General features: G+C 32.0%; 1 protein-coding gene across 1 annotated transcript; it reads right to left on the bottom strand.

The window, feature by feature from the left end:
- Positions 1–5,381: 5,381 nt before the first annotated feature.
- On the bottom strand, positions 5,382–21,557 carry LOC129954095 (uncharacterized). Its single transcript, XM_056067766.1, has 7 exons — positions 20,472–21,557; positions 20,109–20,404; positions 13,942–14,122; positions 11,816–11,933; positions 11,230–11,759; positions 6,372–6,489; positions 5,382–6,317 (listed from the first exon to the last, which is right to left on the bottom strand). Exons 1-7 carry the CDS (start codon positions 21,371–21,373, stop codon positions 6,054–6,056), a joined length of 2,409 nt encoding a protein of 802 aa, XP_055923741.1. The 5' UTR covers positions 21,374–21,557; the 3' UTR covers positions 5,382–6,053.
- Between the last annotated feature and the right edge of the window lie 1,908 nt (positions 21,558–23,465).

Below are 23,465 nucleotides of genomic sequence, written 5' to 3'. Positions count from 1 at the left end.
GACCAACAATTTAATTTTCGGGGCGTTCTATCCGAACGACGAGTATTTTGAGAGTGCACGCTTGAGCGGCTTCATTCCCCCAGAGGCATTCCTCTTTTTAGATAGATGCGGTCTGATACAGGATAGATTGGCAGTTCCGTTAATCTACCACGTCAGACGAAGAACCGTGGATAGGAGACACCTGTACAATCGGGTTTTAGGGTTTAGTTTTAAGTAGAATAGGCATGGTGGCACGAAAAAAAAATTTAAAAAAAAAACAAAAAACAAGAAATTAAAAAAAAAAAAAAAAACATAAAAAAAACATTAAAAAAAAAATAAATAAAAATAAAAAAAAAATAAAAAAAAGACAACGAAATATGAAAAACAAAAATGTTAGATAGTTAGATTTGCTGCTGTGGTTGTTCTAGTTTTAAGTAAGTAAGTAAAAATAAAAAAGGATATTGATATTACTTTTTTTTTCAACTTTTCTAATAAAAACAAAATAAATAAAATTTAAATGAAGTAAAATAGATCTTAGGGCCAAAAGGCATTAGTTTTAAGTGTTATAGTTTAACTTAGAGTGTCCGTATGGGACCATTAAGTTAGTTGTAAGTTATGGATAATTAGGCTAGTTTTATGAATTTTTGTCTAGCTTTAAGATAGGTTTAAGAATGAATTAATAAAAAATGAATTATAAACCCCTTAAAATATGGGGACAAATAAGGTATTCCGAAAGTATTGACCTACGAACGTATTGATGTACGAACGTGCAGGCGGTGCTTTATCTAATTTTAGTACAAAAATTACGTATAAAACGCAGTAAATTCATTAAAATCAGAATCTAAACGTTTCCATTAAAACCATATAAAGTACATACCTACAAAATAATCAATAACCTCTTTAGCAATGCTAAGTTATACCATTGTGCAAGAATCAGAAGTATTCCGTTAAACCTCACCAAACTCGTAAAATGTGAGTTGATACCACTCCACGTGAATGTTTACTTTTGGATTTTGGATTTAATTTTGCCTTTTATTCACATTAATTAACCAATTTAACAGTACTTAGTATCATCATTCGTCCAGAATCAAAAAAAATCCAAATGAATTCTGAATACATGTATTGGGAGGATTTTTGTTGTTCGTATATTCACCAATCCCAATACCAACTTTTAAAAATGTTTCAATTTACAAATTTGAAGCAGTTTGTCATGTTGCACTTTAACAAAGAGGCCGAAAACTTTTAAACACCACAATCGAATTTCGAAGTTCTTAAGTTGCAGGAGTATAATGCTCTGTTTGTGCAAAATTAGTGCTCTTATTCCGGCTTGGTTTAAAAATTCTTTTCATACTCAAACTTGTGGTGATCCAACTTAACGTCAAGCTAAAGTATCAAATTAAAAAAAAGTATGATGACGATATTTATGGCTCTTTTTAACTTCTTAGTTTGCAAAACTCCAGATTTGTATTTAAGCACTTACCCCCAAACTAGATTTCTAAACCGACAAAAAAAAATGGATCGAATTTAAGGCTATTTTCGGGCTATTTAAGTGATATAACAATAACTTGGCTCAAAATTAAATTTCACCTCAAAAGTGGTTGCAAAACCTCAAGCATTTTTAAGATTTTATGAGGGTGAGGATGATTCTAGGTTCTTAAATTAATATTGTTACTTTTTTGGTTTAATAAAATAATTTAACAAAATTATTCCCTAGAAACTTCCTTACATTTTTATCTAGCCAACAACCTGCCAACCTAAACAGGTACTATCGTACTTATTCATGTACCTATTTAAACTCTGGACCTATCTCATTGCAAAAGGATAATTATATAAAAATATGTTTCCAAATAGGTACACATGCATAAATTCTCAATTTTTTTTAATGTTAACACATAATTATTAGACACTGCAAAATATTAAAGACAAAGGTCTGAAACTACTATTAGAAGGTCAACGTAATCGGTCAACACGTTGACTCTTTGGCGTAAAAAAGACGTCAAGCAATTAAAAACTACACAATAATTTTGTTATAGGGATGCTTACACTGTACCAATTATAACATTCTTAATATGAAAAAAATAATAATAATATTGGCTTAAATAAATGTTATTTTGTCAAATCTTGCTATGGTCACCGTTCAAACCATTGACGCTATAAACGTTGACAGTGCGTTGACACAGAAAATTTAGATTTTGTAAGGTGGTCAGAGAGTCAACGCGTTAACTCTTTAAGTTGACAGTTTAGTTCTAGCTTGAGTCATGGCTTAACTGCAATCACGAAACGATTTAAGTTCTTACAATTCCGATTAATACACACCAACCTACCCTACTTACTTTTCTACATATCTACCCACCCACTACCCACATTACAATAAAAAATAGATAGATAGATGAAGATTAAAGTAAAATTCGTATTACACACCAAAAATGTTTACAAAAATCATTATAGCATGGCAATTGCCGTCTGCAAGATTGACAACAAAACACAATGAATGTAAAAAGCCCTCAATATATGTAATTACTTTTAAATATTAAAAAAGTATTTATAATATTGTTTAGCTTAAAACAGTTCATGATAGATTACAAATAATTTAATAAACAGTGAATAAAACATAATCAAAAATTTTAGTTCATTACAGCACTTCTATTTATATCTAAGCGTAGTTTTGCAAAATTCGTAAAGATTGGCAACTTATCATATGACCTTCCGATAGGAAGTCTTTTCTAAATACATTCCTACTGATTTCTCTCAGAATGGGGCATTTTCCCAAAAAGTGGGCAATATCCTATTTTTCTGATAGATTGCACATATTACACTCTTGGGGTAAGTCAGGTCTATGTGGAATGAAATTTAAATCTATTATTTCACTACGTAGTCTGACCATCATAGAAATCACACGGACATTATTGAAATCCTTAAAATAATTGTTCTTTGCAAGGTTATGATTTAATCTGCTGTAAGTTGTTCTGTACAGGGAATAAGACGCATCAGCAATATATTAAGCTCTACATTTCTCATCAACCTTTTAAATGACTTCATACAAGATGTTTTTAGCGCTTGTTAAATCCTCCATGGATAAATTAAAATTAATTTGGCATTCCTCAGCAAGATCTTGCCACTCTCTATACCAACTGCTTTGAAATTGTATGGCTTTTATGGCCACTTTTTTCACGACCCGTGAATCATTCATTTTAAAAACATTAAGCAAGAAGTCCGCTTGCAACTTCAATGTTTTTATAAACAAATGAGAGAGACCCGCTTCCAGCATCATTACATAGATTGGCGTATTTTTCGGCAAATGAAATATTCTTTTTATAAAGTGCGTTAGAAGTTTTTCAACCGAATTGTACTTTTTACATCCCCATACCTGCGATCCATATAAAAGTATGCTCTCAGCTACTGCTTCAAATACTTTAAAATTGCTACTATGTGCTATACACTAATTCATGAAGCATTGTTTTCAGGTCATATTAATAGCAGTTTTCGCCTTAACCAATTTCTCCTTCAAATGTGTATCCATATTTAAATTATTCGTTACAAAAGACGAAACGTTTAAAATAACTGTTAGCTAATCCCAAGGCCAAACGGGAAAAAGAAAAGATAAAAACCATTAATCTTTGATTACTATTATTACATTATAACAATAAGCATAATTATAATAGGTAATAATAGAAAAATAATAAAAATGCATATAATAATAAAATAATAAATAAATAATAATAAAATATTTCAAACCCAGAAAGTTTATTTAAGGCTGAACTTCATTGAGGAATAGTTTCCAAAAATAACCCCTAAGTACACTTTCTTCCGTTTAAGACTTTTTTTTTAATTTTACACTATTAAATAAATAGTTCAAACCATTTGGAAAAACTATCACCGTCTATTTGATTTTCCTTGAGAAATTCAATCAGATCCAAAGAACTAATTCCTTAATTTAATTAATTAATTCATTTTCTAAACGTTCTGGCCCACGCAGATGGTTTTCATATTTTTAGATTATGTATTTAGTAAAGCACTAATTTCATAATACGATTTGAATTTAAAACAATTTTTTTTAAGTCCCAGACAAAAAGAAGTTTTATTTCTGCTTATTCTTTCAACTATAAATTTAACATCGTTTAAATGAAAAACACGACTTGGCATTGAAAAGGTCTAGTTTTCGATGCCTTTGGCGCATAAATTTCAGCGATGGCATCGATTATGTTGTCTGTGAAGGGCGTGTTTTTTTGTGGCTTATTTGAATAAACCTTCGACTTAAGTCTCATAACAAAAAATCTAAAGGTGTCAAATCACGCAATCTTGGTGGCCTATTCACGACGCCTCGGCGCGACCAGTCCATGAAAACCTTTGAGCGGAATTCGGTTGAGTCTTGAGCTGTGTAGCACTTAGCGCAATCCTGTGGAAAACATTAAGTCTTCGGTGTCCATATCATCCAACTCAGGCAACAAGAAGTTTGTGATCATCGGCCTATAGCTGGCTATCCTGAAAATCAAAAATCTCAAAATCAATTCCAAAAAATTGCATTCACAAAGCTATTTGAATTTTGACTAGGTAGCCACTAGCTTTATAAATGCGCTGATTCATTGACTTTACTTTGAGATTGCAATAATTTGGTTCTCCCCTTGATTTTACAACATTCAATTGATTGCAATCTTTAAAAATTCATTACATTCTTTTGCAAACTTTGCATTCTAATTGGATTAAATAATTATTTTTAAAGACTGCATTCTTTTACAAATGTGATGCTCATTGCTTATTGAGGCTTAAGAGAATGGGCAAACGAAATATAAACATATGTTAAACTTGGAAAAATGTTCGATAATTTCTCATTTTATATAATTCTTAAGGATTGAATAGAAAGTTTACAGTGTAGGGCGCATCCAAGCGTCTTTAATATTGTTCCCTACCGTTCCATTTGTCTGATAATTTTAATAAAAATATTGCGAAATGTTTCTCCAAATTAAATCTTACAGGTCGGAAAAAAAGAGTTGCGATTTAAAAAATATTTACATTTCCAGCAACATTCAGTCAAAACAAATTTTTCGATACCTAATAAATACACAATATTTTGCTATAATTTTTATAAGTATTCTTTTTATCTTTTTTATTAACTGAGTCTTTTCACAGTTAACAGTTACCATGGGTGGATACAGTAATCCATTTTAAAAGTATAAAAGTGTATAATTTGCGCTTATTCTACTAGTTAAATTCCTAACAACAATTTCTATAATCATTTTAATTATTCCATTTATCTTAAAGTTCTTTATTTTATGAACAAAAAATCAAAATAAGATTTATGTCAGTTACAAAAATTATTTAATATTATTTAGAATTGTTTATGTTGTAAATAAAATGTATATGTTTTTATTTTCAAAAGGCACATTATGATATATAATTTAAAAAAAAAACTATTCGAGCATAAAACAAAAAATACATAGATTACTTTGAATTCGACGTCTGGCTACTTAATTCTATGGACGGTTCTGCACAACACTGCCATTTTTATAACACATTATTAGTATTAATTGGAAAATGACAGTGTCAGTTAGATTAAATATTAATCTTAAAACTTAGAAAACTGCTTTGTATCTGAACCCTATTTTAGATTCTATTAAGAAATAATGTTTAAATAAATGTCAAGTTGTCAATCTTTAGTAAAAAATATTTCCTTTTGTTTAACGGAAAATTATGTAATCTTTCAATATTGTATGTACCGAAATTGACAAGGAAATGCTACACGAATTTTGATTTGTTATTGAATAGAACTCAGATAGTAAACGCAGTTAACTTTACTTTTTATAATTTTTTTTTAACATTTTGAATATTGAAACCTTTGCTGCCACTGTTTTTTTTTTTTTTTTTTAACTTTTTTCAAACTTAGTCCTACAATCCATGAAAAGATGTTAGAATATAAAAATGTATGATTACATGAAAAGGATGTTTTCGTTACACACAATATGTAAGAATCTTAAGATTTATAACTTTTGTCGGATTGAAGTTATTTGGATATTATCGTTATCATGTTTCACATAGCACTATATTCAATATTTTAAAATTTTTGGTCAACAGATTTATCAATATTTAAACAGCATAATGAATATCATGCCAAGGAAACATATTACAAAAGATACAGTTTTATTTAAAGTAGACGCACCAGCAAGACGACACTTAAACATATCGTATCGATTGGGAATATCAGCAACTATGTTTTCAAATTCACCTTCAACTAGTTGACCATCATAGTATGTGACTAGATCTTCGAAAGGATACTCATAGCCCTGAAGACATTCACATTTATAGCCTCCAGGAGTATAGCCCCGACCAAGAATTGGAACACACTGCAAACATATATTTATTTATAATAAATGTTTTACATCAAAAAATGTACTTACATAAGATGATTGTCGGTCACATTTGTCTGTATTTTTAAAAGCGTTTGGTTCATAATACCAATCAGGACATTGATTAATATCCAATTGAAGCATGTCCATAGAAACTGCAACTACACCCCTGAAAACAAAATTAATAGTAATCGATTAGTGATTTGCAAAGTAGTTATAAATGAAAAGTAATACACCTCGTGTTTTTAGAAAAGGTGTGAAAGGGACCCAATTTAAAAATAAAGTTACTGGGAGCTAGCCAATTTCTTTCAAGAAATAATATGCATAAAAAGAATATTTATGTAATTAATCAAGTGTAATAAACTAGGAACAGAAATCATAACCACGATTTTCCATATATATATGATCTAATTTACGCAAAAAACTTTATTACTTATATTCAAGGCTTTGAAGTCAAAGTGTACTTATACATTTAATGTATTCTCTTTTTCAGTGTAGGGTACAGAGTGTGATTTATAAAATGTACCTTTAACATTCATGACAGGTACTAAAATGACTTAAAAGTTATTAGAATTTTGTTTAAGACAATACTTCTACTCCTTGATATGAAAAAATTATGTGGGATATTAAAAAATGTTTTGCTTAAAATACTATAAATACGACAATAATAATACAAAAATTTTAAAATCCCTTCTAAGATTAAAAACGAACCCTCAGAAAACACATTTTTTTAAATTTCAAACCCATATTGATTATTCAACTAGTGCAAGTTGCAACAGATGGTGTCACGAACGGGTATGACAAATTTATACATAAAATTCACTAAATAGTAGCCTGTTATCTACCTGTTATAGGGCACAAGCTTAATCCTGTTGGGGAGGGAAAGTTCAGAAAATTGATTTATGGCCATGTTATAGGTCAAAATGCCGCATTGCGATGCACGCTATTTTGTTTTAGATTTATTAATTTTGAGAAGCCGAAGCCCAAATACAAACCCTGAGCTTAACTACACATTCATTTGACCAGCTAAGGATATGTCAAACGAAAATTGAAAGAAAAATCCTCAATATAAGACCCATAGAAAGGATAAGTAATAAAGAAATCCACAACAATACTCGAATAATTGACGTAATATAAAGAACGAAAAGACTTAAATAGAGTTTGACAGGACATATTTCACGACGTCAGGACAAATTTGGACAAAGATAACGACGAACGAAAAAGATAAAGAATAATAAGAAGACCTTACAAGAGATGGAGTGACTATGTTTACCAAATAAACAAAAATTGGTACAATGATGCAAAAATCGAGATATATGGCTTACACCAGCAACTAATAAAAATCCATTTAAAATTTAAGATATAAACCTAAAAAATAAAATTGTAATACACAATTTCAAAAAAATTTAGTGTTGATATAGGTGAATTAAATAATTGAGATTTAAAGATTATTTTTTTATATTGAACATTTTAAAATTGTTCTATTTTTAGCCTACTTCATTAATGAAAGGTTTTTGATGCATTACTACTGGTTCTCCAGGTTGTGCCATCAAGTTTACTTCTCGACCACGTACGAATATTTTAGTTTCGAAGCACTAACAAACCTTGGATTCGGACGGATTAACCACGACGAACGAAGCAAACGAAATAAGTACAAAGAACTTCGAACCTATACGTGGAATGTAATGTCCCTTAAAAGATCAAGTGCAGCCGAACAATTAGCGAAAGCCCTAAAATGCTGCAAGGCAGACCTAACCACCGTCCAAGAAGAAGATGGGCTGGACCGGGTTAACGCAAGTTAAAATAATGCGATGCGATGAAGAACAAAGGCAGTGATTATGACATTAAAATAGCCTTCGGAGATTTGAACGTCAAAATAGGAAGAGAAGACATCAGTCAGACCAGGAAAGTCTATTGACCGACCTCACGGCAGATCTTGCAAAAACCCTGGAAATTCAAATCGATACCCACCATCTCTTTATAGCTTTCAATACCGTGTATCAGAGCATCTAAAGGGATTACAGAGCACTGTCCAGTTTTGGCATCCTTGTCAAACTTGTACTTTTGTGCAGAATGACGATGAAGAAAGCAATTTGCTCTGTAAAGGTCGGAAAAGATCTCACCGATGCTTTTGATGTCAAAAAGGCGATGCACTGCTATGCAACTTCTTCAACGTCGTTGAATTGTGCACAGCTCAATCGTCAGCACAAGACGCATAATCTTCCACAGGTCTGTCCAATATCTCAGATACGCCGATGATATTGACATAATTGGATGTCAGTGTTGTGTTTTTTAGCAATGCGATGGAAACTGAGAAGATGGGTTTAGTGGTCAATGAGGCCAAGACCAAGTACATGTTGCCATCAAAAAAGGAAATTGAACGACGATTTCTTGAAAAGAAAAATGCACTTTGTGACACCTATAACTTTGTGGTAGTTAAGGACTCAGTCTACACAAGCACCGATTCTTCTTTGGACTTAGAGGCCAATTGAGTAGATTTATATGTGTTAGGATTAATTTATTTAAAAAAATGAATGCATATAAAAAAAAGGAGAAATTGATAATTTTAAAACATTTTTACTATAATATAATGTTAAATATAATGTACCCTTCTATTAACTTACTCAAGGACTTTAAATAAGAAGCAAACAAACTTGTGTGCATACCTAATTATATATATTGAAATAGAAAATAAGTTACGATTAAAACTAAAAAATTGAGATTCCAACCAAATTCAAATTCCTATTAGCCTAATGATAAACTAAACGATACTAAAACAGTATATTCCATGATACCAGAATGGAAGTAATACAAAAAAAAGAACAAGAACAAAATCGCATACATATGTGAGAAAAAGAAATGCAAAAAATATTCTTACAAATAAAAACATCTTTATACCAGAGTTGACATAGGGACACAATTTTATCCCGGTAGATCATTTTTTCTTTGTAGTTTGGGGAAATATTTTTAATAAACACATTATTTCATTTAAAAAAAATCAAAGAAGATGAATGCAGTAAGAACTATTTTATAGAACTGCTATACATTTTATTGCAAAATTATTTTATCCTTATTTACATTTTTAGAATACATCACTTGGATATAAAAATATGCGTCAATTTGTAAGGTTCAACAAAAGAAAATCCTAAAAGAAAAAGTGTGAAACATTTTGTTCGAACTATTGTATGAGAAGGAGAAATTCATTGAAAAACCCTTTAGTTTATCAGTTCTCATTTTTTGTATCACATAAAATGTACAGAGTAGAGACACAGTACCTTGAGCGACTAGCTTTATAAGGTGATTAAAACACAATTAATTAATACACACGTGGTATTTTTTTTCGAACATATTAGCTCGAACGAGTTTTTGAAATTGTCTGTTTTACTCATTTAAGCCTAGTTGTATAGGACCTCGTGTTTTATGATGAACAGGCAATCAAAGGGGCTATTAATACCCTAAACATGTTTACGTTTAAACACAGTGCAAGTGTTAGAAAAATATGAAAGGATTTAAAAGGATATACCGGTGCACATTGGTCTTAAAATTTTGAATATTAAAATTGGAGGAAAAACAGACTTCGATAAAGCATTCCACATTCTCGATGAGTGGTTAAAAAAAGAATCTCTATACTAAACAATATGTCGGAACACTCATTTTCGATAAGAGAGCTTGATGCCAAACTCTATGAAATGCCTTTGAAATATCTTGTGCAATATCTCTCTTTCTACAAATCAATGTAAAGATTTGTTCCACTGTTCGGTGAGATAAAGCAAGAGACCATCAGAGACCTATTGCTACGAAAGCCATACTGCCGGTCATTAAGAAGCTTTTCAAGATATTTCTTAATCTTATAATTTAAGTGAGTGCTATTGAACGATAGTTGGAGGTGGAGGAGGATTCGCTTTTTTAGGGACAGGCTGAACAAATGCTGTTTTCCATCAGCTCGGAAAGAGACCTGTAGAAAGATGGAAAAGCTTTTTGCCGTTTTTTTGGTCGTGCAAAAATGTGGTTCGTCGAATATGAACGTTACAGGTCTTTCTAGCTTGTTTGAATTTATTCCGGTTTTCCTTAGTGGGTTTGGCTTTATAAATCCGGAATCTTACATCTTTGATCCTAATAACCTTTTTACAGCTCGTATCAAACCAAGAGATTTCTTTCATTCTCCAAAGAATTAAATATGTAATCATATCTTAGCTGGGGTTCGAGTTGGCTCATCGACAAGCTGAGTAAATTGATTAATTTCAGCATGAATGAAGGAAATGTAGCAAATTTACTTTGGTCTGGGGCAAGCCGACTGTTGTAAAACATCCGTTTCGTCAGGCTCCTTTAGCCTTGGTCAGATCAACATATACATGTCTGTTCTATGATGACCATCTTGTGCCAATTCGCCTTGAACCCGAACTGATTACTCGGAATTATTTTGTTGTTATTGGAGATGTCCTTTCCGTTTTTGAAAGAGGATGAACCACGGTGGTGTTCCAATGCATCGGTGAATCACGCGCTAAATCACGCGAATAACTTTTCTCTCTAAACCACCCAAGACGATTTTAGTCGCTTTGTCTTAGTCCATGCTTCACTTTGCACTCTGCTGCTGATGGTGTCGCGAAGTTGAAGTTGACCAATTTATAGATTTACTGTTGACTATCTATCTGTTTTGGACACAGGATTAACTGACGGATTTTTCAAAAGTATTAAATATTATTTTCTAAAATAATTTAACTGAAGTATTTACAGCATTAGTATTATAATCCTTAATTATTTAAGATTAACTTAGAGTTCAAAGTGGGCCCGGCAAGTTAGTTGTAAGTTATTCATATGTAGGCTGGTTTTTTGAATTTTTGAATGACTCTCTTTTTTTTAAAATCATTTAGTGTAATTCTCAATTTTCGCATAAAATAATAGTACTTACTTGAATTCCAGCTTAACTTTCAAGCTATCCCATCCGAAAAATGGTACTGCATAAGTTATCAACCACAATTTCACAAGACCATCACAATCAAAATACGGTTGAGTCCAGTAGCCATGATGAAGATTAGCAGCGCGATAAAAATTTGGATAGTGCTCGTATTGTTGCAAATATTCACCAGTTTCGTTGTGACGAATCTTCATTTTCATATAAAAAGTTTCTAGATCATCAAAATTTGTAGACCACCGTTGTTTTAAGTATTTAAAGAATTTTTTTTCTGTATAGAGTTCGTTCGTCTTATTTAGGCGGGCAACATCTTCCACCATAAAATCGCGTGTATTCAATTGGCTTTTGTAAGCAAATGGTGCAAAATATGTACGATTTGTAAATTTATTGCGCTCCCAGTATGTACCAGCTGACCAAACTTTTGTGTCGCCCAAAACAATAGCTAAAGTTTCACCAAACATTTGATCCTCCGTGAGAGGTTTATCTGCAACACGTTTCCCTGAATAAACTTCATTTGGATCAGATACCTAAAAGCAGATATATTAGTAAATAATTTAGCCTTATTTATTTAATTAGGATTTACTTGAAGAAATGCACTGATAAAATTAGCCAAACGAACAGCCATTTTAGCTTCGTTTTCAAATTGCTGCTTAGCTCCAAAGCTTACATCACCGCGTAGTATTAGATCTTGAGGATGAAAGCTATATTTTAGAGAACAAAAAAACAAAAGTTTTAACGAAATTTCAAGAAATTTAACAAATACATTTTCAAGTTCAAAGTAACATGGTTTTAAAAATAATATAATAGTTATTTTTTAAAGACAATAAAGACCGTAATGAAATGTAAGTAAATTTGCGCAAGTTTTTCATTGTCAAGGGTAAACTGGTGGACATTCCTAGAAGTAAGGTACGGTAATACCTAACAATTCAAGTAAAGCAGGAGTCATATCGTTTAGTTTCAGCATTAAATTAACAGCAACTCGTGTTGCAAGAAAATAGGCTTCATCAATCGCGCTTAAAAAAGGAGTGTCATTGAAAACGAGCGTCGGAACCGACGATGACGATGTTACGCACATTTTTTACAAATATCCAGAAATAATACCTTTGGGATATTGTAATATTTTTTGCCGTAATTTTTGGTCATGCAAAATTTAATGAGTCAAATATGTCAATTACAGGGGTTTCTAGCTTGTTTAATCTTAATTCGGTTTTCCCTAGTGGGGATAGCTTTGTAAATCGGGAAACTTACATCTTTGGTGCTCATAACCTCTTTACAGTTCGAATCAAACTATTAGTTATCTTTGAGCTTAATAGATTTTACCCTATCCGGGATAAAATTTATCATTCCACAAAGAATTAACTTTGGAACCATATCGACATTGGAATCAACGTTACTACAGAGGAAGTTAAAGTTACAGTTAAATTTCATTTAAAAGTCGTTAAGACCGTCCTAGTTGGCTTTCTAATAATGACAAAGGGTTCTGGAAGACGTTTTTACTTAAGCTGGGGTTTTTTTCTGAAAAAATTGCAGATATGCCACAATGGTCTGATGTACATAGAGGCGATAATTAACTGATCGCATATTTATCAGGATCAGAGTTAAAAAATAAGTCTAGTGTTGACGGATTGACCTGTAACGTCAACAATCCGAGTTGACGTTACAGCCACGAAGAATTGTGTACATTTAAATCACCCGTAATAACTATGTCACTGTGCGCAAATGGGATACACTTCTCTGGAATTTGTTGGAAGTCGAACTACTATCCAAACTTCAAATGGGATAAATGACACACTTATGAATGATGCACCTTTAAAGAGTAATTTAAACTTCACAGGCCAAACTCTGGTAGAAGCTGGTAGTCAACGTCATTTCAAACGAAAGTGGCTAGACCACGGAGGTTAAACTCCGTATAATCTATGTTTCCATCAACTTAGCTTTCACTTAGTGCCAGAAAAGCTGTCCTGTTTATAAAAGTTTGAGCGTATAAAGCACACACATTTTGTTTTTTTTTTTTTAAATCCACCTCTACGGTTAACATTGGGTGACTAATAAATCAACTGGAGATTGGGTTCCAATCTCTGTAGAAAATTGTTGGGGGTAACAAACTAGAGTTGAGGAACGGTGTATCCACTACAACAGTTCTCCTTTTATCCAGGGGCACCGGAGGAATTCCCGAAATGAAATCAATGTCGTCAGTTAGGTTGACTTCTACGACTTATTCGGAGCTCAGGCGTGAATGTAGTAGTTCTGCCGGCTCTTCAACAACATAAGCCTAATACGCGGATACGGATGACAACACCAAAGATATGTTTTTCAAGGTCTTGGACAAAGCATATGAGCTTTGCCCTAGCTACGATATTAAAATTGTTTTGGAAGATTTAAATGCCAATCTAGGAAGAGAAGACATCTTTGATAGAATAAGCGGGAAAAAAAGCTTGCACTATGCGGACCGAATTCCGCTCCCAAGCAGGATGATCCATTCAATATAGACGACGAAAGCCAACAATATCGTCTTCCAGTCAAAATTGGCACATCTAAGCTGAAGTGTAATAAAGTCGCTGAGCAGATGGCTTAAATGCCGAGATTTTAAAAAGGACTGGAGTTTGGTTTATTTATTGGATATGCATAACTATGTGTTACAAAAGTTATTCTTAAAATCAGTTTCCTTAATTTTTGTTGTATATTTAAACGATTTATTCTGTAACTTACTTTTTGCACGTCGCGTGGTTGACACTACCAATAAACTTTAGAGCCTGATGAATGTTTAAATGTTCCGCATGCATTGCCTGAGCCATAGTCGAGTAGTTTTTGTACTCCTCATGTTGATCCATTAACTTTTCCCTCACATGGTATGGTGAACGATCGAGACGAATAGGTAATTTTTGAATCCCTGGATACAATTAAAAAAAAAAATATAGAAATCATATATTAATTATTCATTTTAAATTCATTATAGGTATCAATCTAGTAATACCCGTGGTGTGATCGTTAAAATTTAGGACTGCCATTCTAGAGGTCTTGGATTTAATTCATGCCTGTGCAATCTAAATTTTTTTTTCAAGTGTATTTCCACTTGCGAGGAATTGACAAATCCTTCAAAAGTAATTATTGTCATGGAAAAATTTCTCAAATTAGCCGCTCGGATTCGTCTTAAAACTGTAGGTCCCCTCTATTTCTGACAACATTCTTCGCACACAGGAATGGTTAAAAGTTCTAAATCACTAGGCCCTAGTTCTCAACGGACTGTTGCGCCACCTAATTTTGTATTTATTTATATTTATCAATATATAGGATGATATATATTTGATGAAAGTCTTTCCTAAGTACAATGGAAGCTATTTACATTTACAAATTTTATAGTTCTATGATTTCATAAATAATAATTTAATATCTCTCATTTTAATTTAAAAACCATCTTTGAGCTAGCTAAAATTTTATAAATCTGCTTTTAATTGTAATACTGGCTTACTGATAGACGCATACGAACAAAATTTGTTTAATGCAAAAAACACTTTTTAAAAATCATTCAAACATAATTTGTTTATTTGGAAATAGATTGTGGAGTGAGGAAGACATGCCCATGTACATTTGCCAATATCAGCGTAGTGTAATTTCTAGGATCTCCCCAATAAACCCAGAAAATCGGCATATGCATTCGATTATTTGGTGCTATCGCCTTACCTTTACTTGTAGGAACTTCGGTTGTTAGTTCCCTTCAATATACTGAGTTGGTCATAACTTCTCCCTCCTTCAATTTTTTTATAATGATTTCGTAATTCAGTTGTTTTGTTTTTTTTTTTTTTTTCATTACAATATCATCAAAGTTAGCTATTTTAACTTCTAGTTAAATTTAGGTCATTGTCTTAAGGGACAGTGAACCTGTGTTCAAATGTTGCTTTACTGTTACTGATCTAAACGTGTTATTCTCCATTTTTAATTTACAATTATTAAAGTTCAATAAAATATTTGTTGTTCTAAAGCACATATAAATATACACAAATACATAAATTAGTTTTCTTAAATTTTTTTAAAGTTAACAAAGTACATATCTGTTAAAGAAGTAACGAAGTATTTTCTTGTATTAATAACATCATTTGGTATTTTAATATCTAGAACTATTCGTTCGGTTTCATAAAACGCTGTTCCCATTTTAATGTTATTTATTTGTTCATAACTTTTATTGTATATTATTATTTCTTGATGTATCAGTTGTATGTCAATTTAAAAAGGCATGAGAGTAAGATGTGCATGTATTAGGTAGGGGAAAGGATCTTTAATGTTGTCAAAGTTTTCCGAGTTAGGGCGATTAATTGTATTTTGTTCAATTTTGAGTGAGTTATGGGAGTTTGTATTTATTGCTTCTTGAACTTGAGCATTTTTTTGATGAGATATTTTGTTCCAGCTTTTCAGCAAATGTGTACAGCGATGTATTTATTTCAGTAGGATTTTGCTCCTTATACATGCGATTAGCTTCACTCATTATGTATTTATTGGTTTAATTGCTACATAATACTCATCTGAAAAACCCCTTGCTGAAGAAGCAGCTTTAATCCAAAAAGCAGGGGGAACCGCAACGAGTGTTTTAATTACCCAAACAACAACGAAAATGAATTTTCTAAAAAGCGCATTGTCCCATGGTGGAAATCAACTTTGTTGAAGGAGTATTTGTTGAATATCCTCGAGAGAGAAAAAATGATATAGAGTGTAGTTACCAAACAAACCCAAAATTATTCATGCTTGTTGTAGTATGTAGTAAAATATATAAACGAACTGATCTTAGGAAAATGTTCAGTCGAACAGACCTAAATAATAATACTCCATTATTTAGAAATTACTGGAAAGGAAATCGTCACAGCCGAAGCTAAAGCGTGTTTGTGTTTCAGGCATTGGAGCAAAAACCCTTGTGGCATAAAAGCAATCAGCTTACATAGCCAAATTCTGCGTAAGTATTTGAAAAAAAAAATATCTTTTTTTTGCTTCCTGACGCTTTACCTCTAGAACGGATTTCCACGGTTTTGCATTCCTTGGAAAAATCCGTGAGGTTTATTTATAGCAGACAAAATTCAGAAAAATTTTCAACAGAAAAGCGGTGAACTCCGTTTAGCTTCTCATATAAAGCTATTGTAAAAGTTTCGGTTCGTGGAATTGAAATTTAATGTTTTGACGTTTCAAGGGCCCCATATTCTAAACTAAAGCTTACTTTTGGGAACCTTTTTTAAGTCAACCATATACCTAGAAACGTCAGAGATATCGATTTCAAATAACGTTTGTTTTAAAGATAATAAGAAAAAAATGCAAAAACGACTCTTAAAGAAATTTTGTGAGTGTTTTATTTTTTATCAAAGAACAAAGTAAGAAAAAAGTGAAAAATTTTGTTGACCCCAAATTAACTTATATAAAATTCGGTATTACACATTCTGAGCACGGCCGCCGCAAAAGAAAAAGGCATGCAAGCCCTAAGAACTTAAGCGAAGAAAGAAAAAATATATTAAGAGAAAATGCCCGAAGATCATTGGCATCATACAATCGCTTGGCATTCCAATATGATCCCACTGCAAACTACAGTAATGATGACAATTTATATATTAGACCAATGACGACTGTATGTACGAATTATTTATTCTTCTACCGAAAAGTATAGCATCGCTTTAGCATATTAGTTTCTATTTTTTAACTATGTGTTTAAATTATAAGAAATAAGCCAAATCGCTTAAAAATCTTTCATAATTGATATGTATGTACTTTTAATAAACAACTTTTATTACAAAAAATAAACTACAAAAAACTTATATTTTGTTAAACAAAAACACATTTTTGAAAGGTCTATTTTGCAACAAATAGTCGATATTTTCAAATATTTCGAATTGTTCGCGAATCTCATTCCCACATGATGGCTTTTTATCAAAAATAAATGAATCTCAAGTTGTAGAACAAATCAAACATAAAACAATGGCTTACATAGATAATGTGAGTGAAATGTGGGGAGTATGAGAGGGTAAGTAAGTAGGTATAGGAAATGAATCTGCAGTTTTTCATAATTTTTGTTGAGCTAAACTTTGTTATGTTTTTTTTTTTAAATTGTGGCAACGCATTTTCTGTCTATAAAGTTTTGACATATTGAGTTTTTAATTCGTAGGGTGAACTAGTGAAGTAAAGTGTTGATTATATCAAACATATCTATGTGAAGAAAATCAAAAACCAAATAGTTTAATATACGTTCCTACCTAACTTATTCACAATACAAACATTTTTTTTATGGCAGTGTTAACTTACTCATTTTCCAAAAATCAAATATTAAAAAAAGGGATCAAATTCAAAAATCGGTCTCAGGCATATTGCAGGCGTAATCATTACCTTTAAAATAATATACATTTTGTTTGTACTCCTCTCCTGTTTTGAAATGGTTGGGAATTGATTTTGAAATTTTTTATTAATTTTACAAAACCTCTCACTGGATTTTTGAAATAAAACAAAATTCAAAATCAATCCCGTGGCAAAGATCCTTGGGAATCTATTTTAACGATTTTCCATACTTCTTAAAAATTAGTTCGGGGGCCTCTTAAGGCCTTTGAGACTTTTTCAAAATATTCTTCTGTTATATTGAGGTCATTGGTTTTGGAAATTTAAATAAGGACACCTGCGTATAATATGTGATTTAGCAGTTTGGTTTTCACTTATACTGTGGTAGACTATAATAAAAACTAAACTGATAGTGGTTAGAAGGATGATATATATACATTTTTTCCAACTATCCATTTATTGAGGTTGTTGAGGGCGTCATGAATTTAAATTCTCATAAATGCTTTAATGAAGTCAAGTGACTGGATTATTTATTTTGAAAATATCAAGGTACAATTAAAATAATTCATAACATTGTACTTAATGCAAGCTGTTTATATTGCAGGAAAGAGTAGAGAAGTTACGGTCGCTGGCTTATTGGGACCAGAATTTAACAAGGAAGTCAAAGATTAGACTTGGATCAAAGAAGGTAGTAATAGTTGCCTGTAAGTCTACACTTTTTGCTAGGTTTGTTGATTTTTTTATTCAGGGCGACTTTTTGAAGCTTTCTTTTTTGGCTAGTTTTGACTCCTCTCTAAAAAAGAACGTTGCCTGACGGTACTTTATTAAATTGATATTTGAGGGGTGTTTTTTGCAAATATTAAAATGAGATTGTTTATTTTTTCCGAAGGATTTCTAAGTTTCTTTTGCATCATTATGTGTAATGCATTTATTAGTTTTTATTATTAGTATTTTTTGTATTTTTACATATTTTATCAGATAAAGGGTAAGACGCTTGCTCATTGTAGTCTAGTGCACTTGTGTTTTACATTTGGCTTTATGTTGCAGTGTTCAAATGCTGAATAGTTTTGCATCTTTTTAGTTGGTAAGTTCTACACCACATTCGGATTGGGACAACTTTGCAGTTGTGCCAGCATATAGAGACTTAACTTTGAGGCGAAACAGATCGAAAGAAAAGAAAAGAAGACCAAAAGGAGAATGTTTTCCTAAATTTGTTTTAAATTTTAACACTGTTACTCCCTATTTTTTTTAATAATTTCATCCATTTCTAAACTGTTCTTTTTGATGAATTGAGATTAGAGAGAAGTTTTTTCCATTTCTTATAACCAAAATCGGAAAGCGAGTCAAAATATAACTCACTGGCCATGGTTAGAGATTTCTACGAAATAGCACTACCGTTTTTTTTATTTATTCGCTAACGAAGTATAAAAATGATGTATTTAGCTATCCTTCAAGATGATACGGCGGAGATAAAAAAATGTTAATATTTCAAAGGCGGTTTTTAATTGTTTTATTTTTATATGTCAAAATCCATAAGCAATAAAACGTTTTATATAAATTTTGTATGATGTTAACTTTAAAAATATTTTTCAATTACCTTTATTTGCCATATTGGTTCCTCATTTAAAACTATTTAATTGTTTAAATGTTTTAGTCTTCATTCAACTGTTGTTCAATAAAAAAAATTGTAAATACTCCCGCTTATATAATTTTTTCTTATAAACAAATATTTCAAATTTATTAATATTCCGAATACGAACTCCGAATTTAGTTACAAGTGCTCAAACTCAGAAATATCAGTTTTCAACATCATTATTATATGTAAGATAGAGATAGTAATTTTAGAAAATCTTCACGAGTTTGATCGAAAAACAAACTAAATCATGAATTTATGTACATATCCTCAAAAGGCCTAATGTATGTTTATTTTTAATTATTAACGGTTGTATCTCAAAAACTCGACCTAATAGATTGATTTTAAGATCGGATTCTTAATAAACCATCAAAAACCTTAGAAAAAGTATAATTTGATTGCCAGCTTTATAACCTTGTTGATCAGTGTTATTATCACTTTCACATTAATTTTATTATATATTAATTAAAGTCAACAGAGTAAATCTCATAAGTATTAATTTTGATTGATTGATGAAAATTAGTAATTACGGACAAAATTTATTTTAATTAAAGTAGAAATAAATTGTTTCAAAATATTTCCGTCTTATCAAATTCGCGCCAACCAAGAAAATCTTGTGTGTCTAAGTGTTAATTTATATTTTTAATTAAAAATTTTGTTAACTCATTTTCTTTATATATCCAAAACTTTAAACCCTTAGTTTGAAGGTCTACATTTATAGAATATCTGCGACATAAATTAAAGTTCAGAACGTTTGCACGAGTAAGTCCTTTATTTTTGTCCGTCTTTGGCTCTGCTTAATTTTATCTTGTTACTATAACTACAGGACTCAACTATTTTTGTGGGCATATTTTAGCCAAAATCAAGAGGAAAGTTTTATGACACACACGATAGGCAATGCGAGAAATTAATTTAAATTATTATTAATATGTGTTATACTTACAACCAATAGCCATGCAGTCATAACCATTGTAATACTGTTCTGCAGAAGCTCGTTCAATTACCTCACCCAGGTAAGGACGTCGCACGTTATTGGGCAGGCGATTACCTGGTGTACATCGACATTGGTAACCACCGCGTCTGAAACCCCAACCATGTAAAGGTTCACATTCCGTGGTTGCTTTCTTACAACGGGCCGTGTCAGCAAAATGATTTGGTTTGTCATTCCCGCCTCCTTTCGGACACTGATTAATATCTATTCTTTCGAAATCCATTTCCAGGACGGCAATTGCGGTGTATCTACGCACAAAGATAATGTTGAAGTTATAAAATATAAACAAATTAAGAAATTAATTTATAAACTCACTTTGGATACTCGATATGTCGGAACTGCGTGTGTCGAGGGTAAATATCTGCAATGGGAACGACTGCTGATACTAGCCATTTATTCGAACGCCCACAATCGAAGTAAGGCCGTGTCCATTTCACCGGACCTGGAGTCTCATCCGCTGCAGGTGGTCCGTGAAACGTATAGGTTTCATTTGTATTGTTGGCATAGCGAATCTGCACTTTGTACGTCGTCTTAGTGTCGTGTCTCTTGTCAACATCGTCGGGTAACCACGTCTTATACCATTCGTTTATTTTGTATAACTCGGAAGTATAATCCTTCGAAATGGCATCTTTTGGAGATGCTCCCAGATCACGAACATCAAAAGTGTTCATTGTTGAAATTTTTTGTAGGTGAATCGGGTCATTAAAATCATCCAAACGAAATGCGCGTGGGGCAAATCGAGGAAAAGTCTTATTGAAAAACCCACGATATGAAGATGTATATGAGCTGTTCTCTGAGAAGTATATTGCTGAAGCGTTGATAAACGGATTGGCAGAAACATCAGCTACCGTCGAAAGAAAGTAGTACATCATGCCGGGATCATAAGTGTCATTTATTGCAGGCCGTATAAAACGACTTTGGAGAATGTAACTCCAAAAAAAACTTCGACTCATGGCCATATTGTGTAAATGCAGCATAGCAGTACGATTGGGAAAAATAGGATTAACATTTATATCCTTGATATCTGGATGATGCGAAACAGTGTCTTCAGGGAGATACATATCGCTTACATGCTGAATGGCACAATTTTCGGCCGAAACTTTGTCGAACTTAATTTTGATTTCATCGAAAGCATCTCTGGACTGCCATTCATATTGGGCAAACACACCCTCAATTAACAACAAAAGACAAACAGTGTAGCTAATAGTCGAATGCATTATTGTTTATTTTGTTGTTTAGTCTAAATCAAAAACGATACATTTATAGAACAAAATTAATAGTAAACTTTTTAAGCAAAACAATATTTAAAAAAACACTGGAGTATTTAATATTATCTGTATCATAGTTGAGTGCACAAAAACAAGAACCAAAATGAATGAAATTAAAATTTGACTACGCCCAGTAGCAAAGACACTTTATATCAAAGACACTCTATTTGAAGACCGGAATCATAACTGTCATCCTGGTTAATCAACAAGCTGAAAGTCCATTTAAACGCACACATCTATAGTTAATGTCAATATACCACATTCCAAGTAAATATACTAAATCACCTAACAAGAGTTTATAATACACTGACATTCATCCATGCATGTATAATATGTTCATGGGAGTGTTCAAAAAGTATCAAAATGTGAACAACGAATTTTAAGTGCTTACATGGACAAGTTTTGTGCAACATTTAATTTATAAGGACAAATGTATTATATCTGATTCAGAAAGTGGGAATTATAAAATAAATCGCAGGGGTTGAAATTTTCGGCACGAATTTTGACACGCAGGGGCCAGCATGGCCGTCTTACATACCTAGCTGTTAGTACACCGTGCTATAAATTAAAAAAAAACTTGTTTTAGGCTCTAAAATACAAAAAAAGAGGGTTAAGTTCAAAAGTTAAGTGTTTCCTCGCCTTAATATTTAAAACATGTTCTATTGAGACCCTTACCTAACTGTAAACAAAAATCAGAAGAAAATTCGTTCTGCGGCTACGGAAAGTCGCCCAAATTTTCTGTTTCTTTCAGTGTGATATTTTTGGATTCTATTACTATAGATTTTCTATCTAAACTTAAAATATTGTTTTGATTATGATGGCTTCTTGTCTTTTAAATGTTAACGTGATGTGAAGTGTAGTTAAAAGTAAAGATGAAGAAAATGTTTAAAAAGTATAACTAAAAAAGAGATAACTGAATTAAAATTTAATGTCTGGGATCTACCTTGTTTATTTTTCGCAGAATAACTTACATGTATTACTGGCAAAAGTAAAACGCAATAATCACATGACAGACAATTATGTACTTTTATTTCGATATAAATAAAAAAATAAATTGGGTGGCGCAACAGCGCTATCCATACTTTTTTGACAAAAATGCCATCCTACTCTGATCTTTTTTATGAGTTGCATGCCGTTTCCAAAACCAGCCACACATTTGTGGTTTCCCACACCATCCTTGGCTAAATAGACGTGTTTACTTCTTGTCTGTCGACTCCATCTGTTAACCTTTGCGATAATCAATTTCAAAGCCGTAAGACTGCATAAAATCCTTCATTTTTGTGAAGTGATGCCTTGAGTATAATGTTTCAGTTACCAAAAACGATTTCCAAAGAAATAAAGTCCGAAATGTTTGAAGGGCTTTAAAAACCGCTTTAAAATCCGTTGTTTTTTGACTGTAGTAGGCAATTATTTTCAACTGAAAAGTATTGCACCATAACCAAACAAACTTGCGTCTGCGAGTAGCTCTATAGGTTTGCAGGGGTCAAACATGGGTAATACAGATTCAGTGGTTATATAATTGATGATTATTTGATGAGAGGTAGTTTGCTCATCTTTTCACTCCCATTTCAAGTTTATCTTTGTTAGTTTATAAAGTGGAGTGAAAAATTTGGAACGAATGTTCTGAAATACACAGCTAATCCGTTGAACTGTTTTAATTGAAATTGATGGATCAAGGTACTTTATTAGTGCTTTAATCTTTTAAGGGTTTGGTTTGATTCATCCATTGCATAACACAAGCATTCAACTGACGTTTTTAACCCTGCCTCAGGCAATGCATCTAATGTTGATTCAAGATGTTGAAAATATCGTCACGGCTTTTCAAAAAGGTTAATACATCGTCTATGTAAATAAAAACAACTTCGTCCTTTTAATGTTTTAGTGCCTTATTAACAACTCTTTAATATACTGCGGGGGCATTACAAAGTCCAAATGGCATTTTTAAATATTCCCATACACCATCAGAAGTAATGAACACAGTCTTTTGAATTGAATTGCTTGTCACTGATGTCTGGTGAAAACCAGATGCCATATCCAAGCA

This window comes from Eupeodes corollae, chromosome 1 (genome assembly GCF_945859685.1).
Source record: "Eupeodes corollae chromosome 1, idEupCoro1.1, whole genome shotgun sequence".
In the NCBI taxonomy this organism is placed as follows: Eukaryota; Metazoa; Arthropoda; class Insecta; order Diptera; family Syrphidae; genus Eupeodes; species Eupeodes corollae.
The sequence above is the reverse complement of the archived record's forward strand: the minus strand, read 5'-3'. Positions and strand labels throughout refer to the sequence as shown.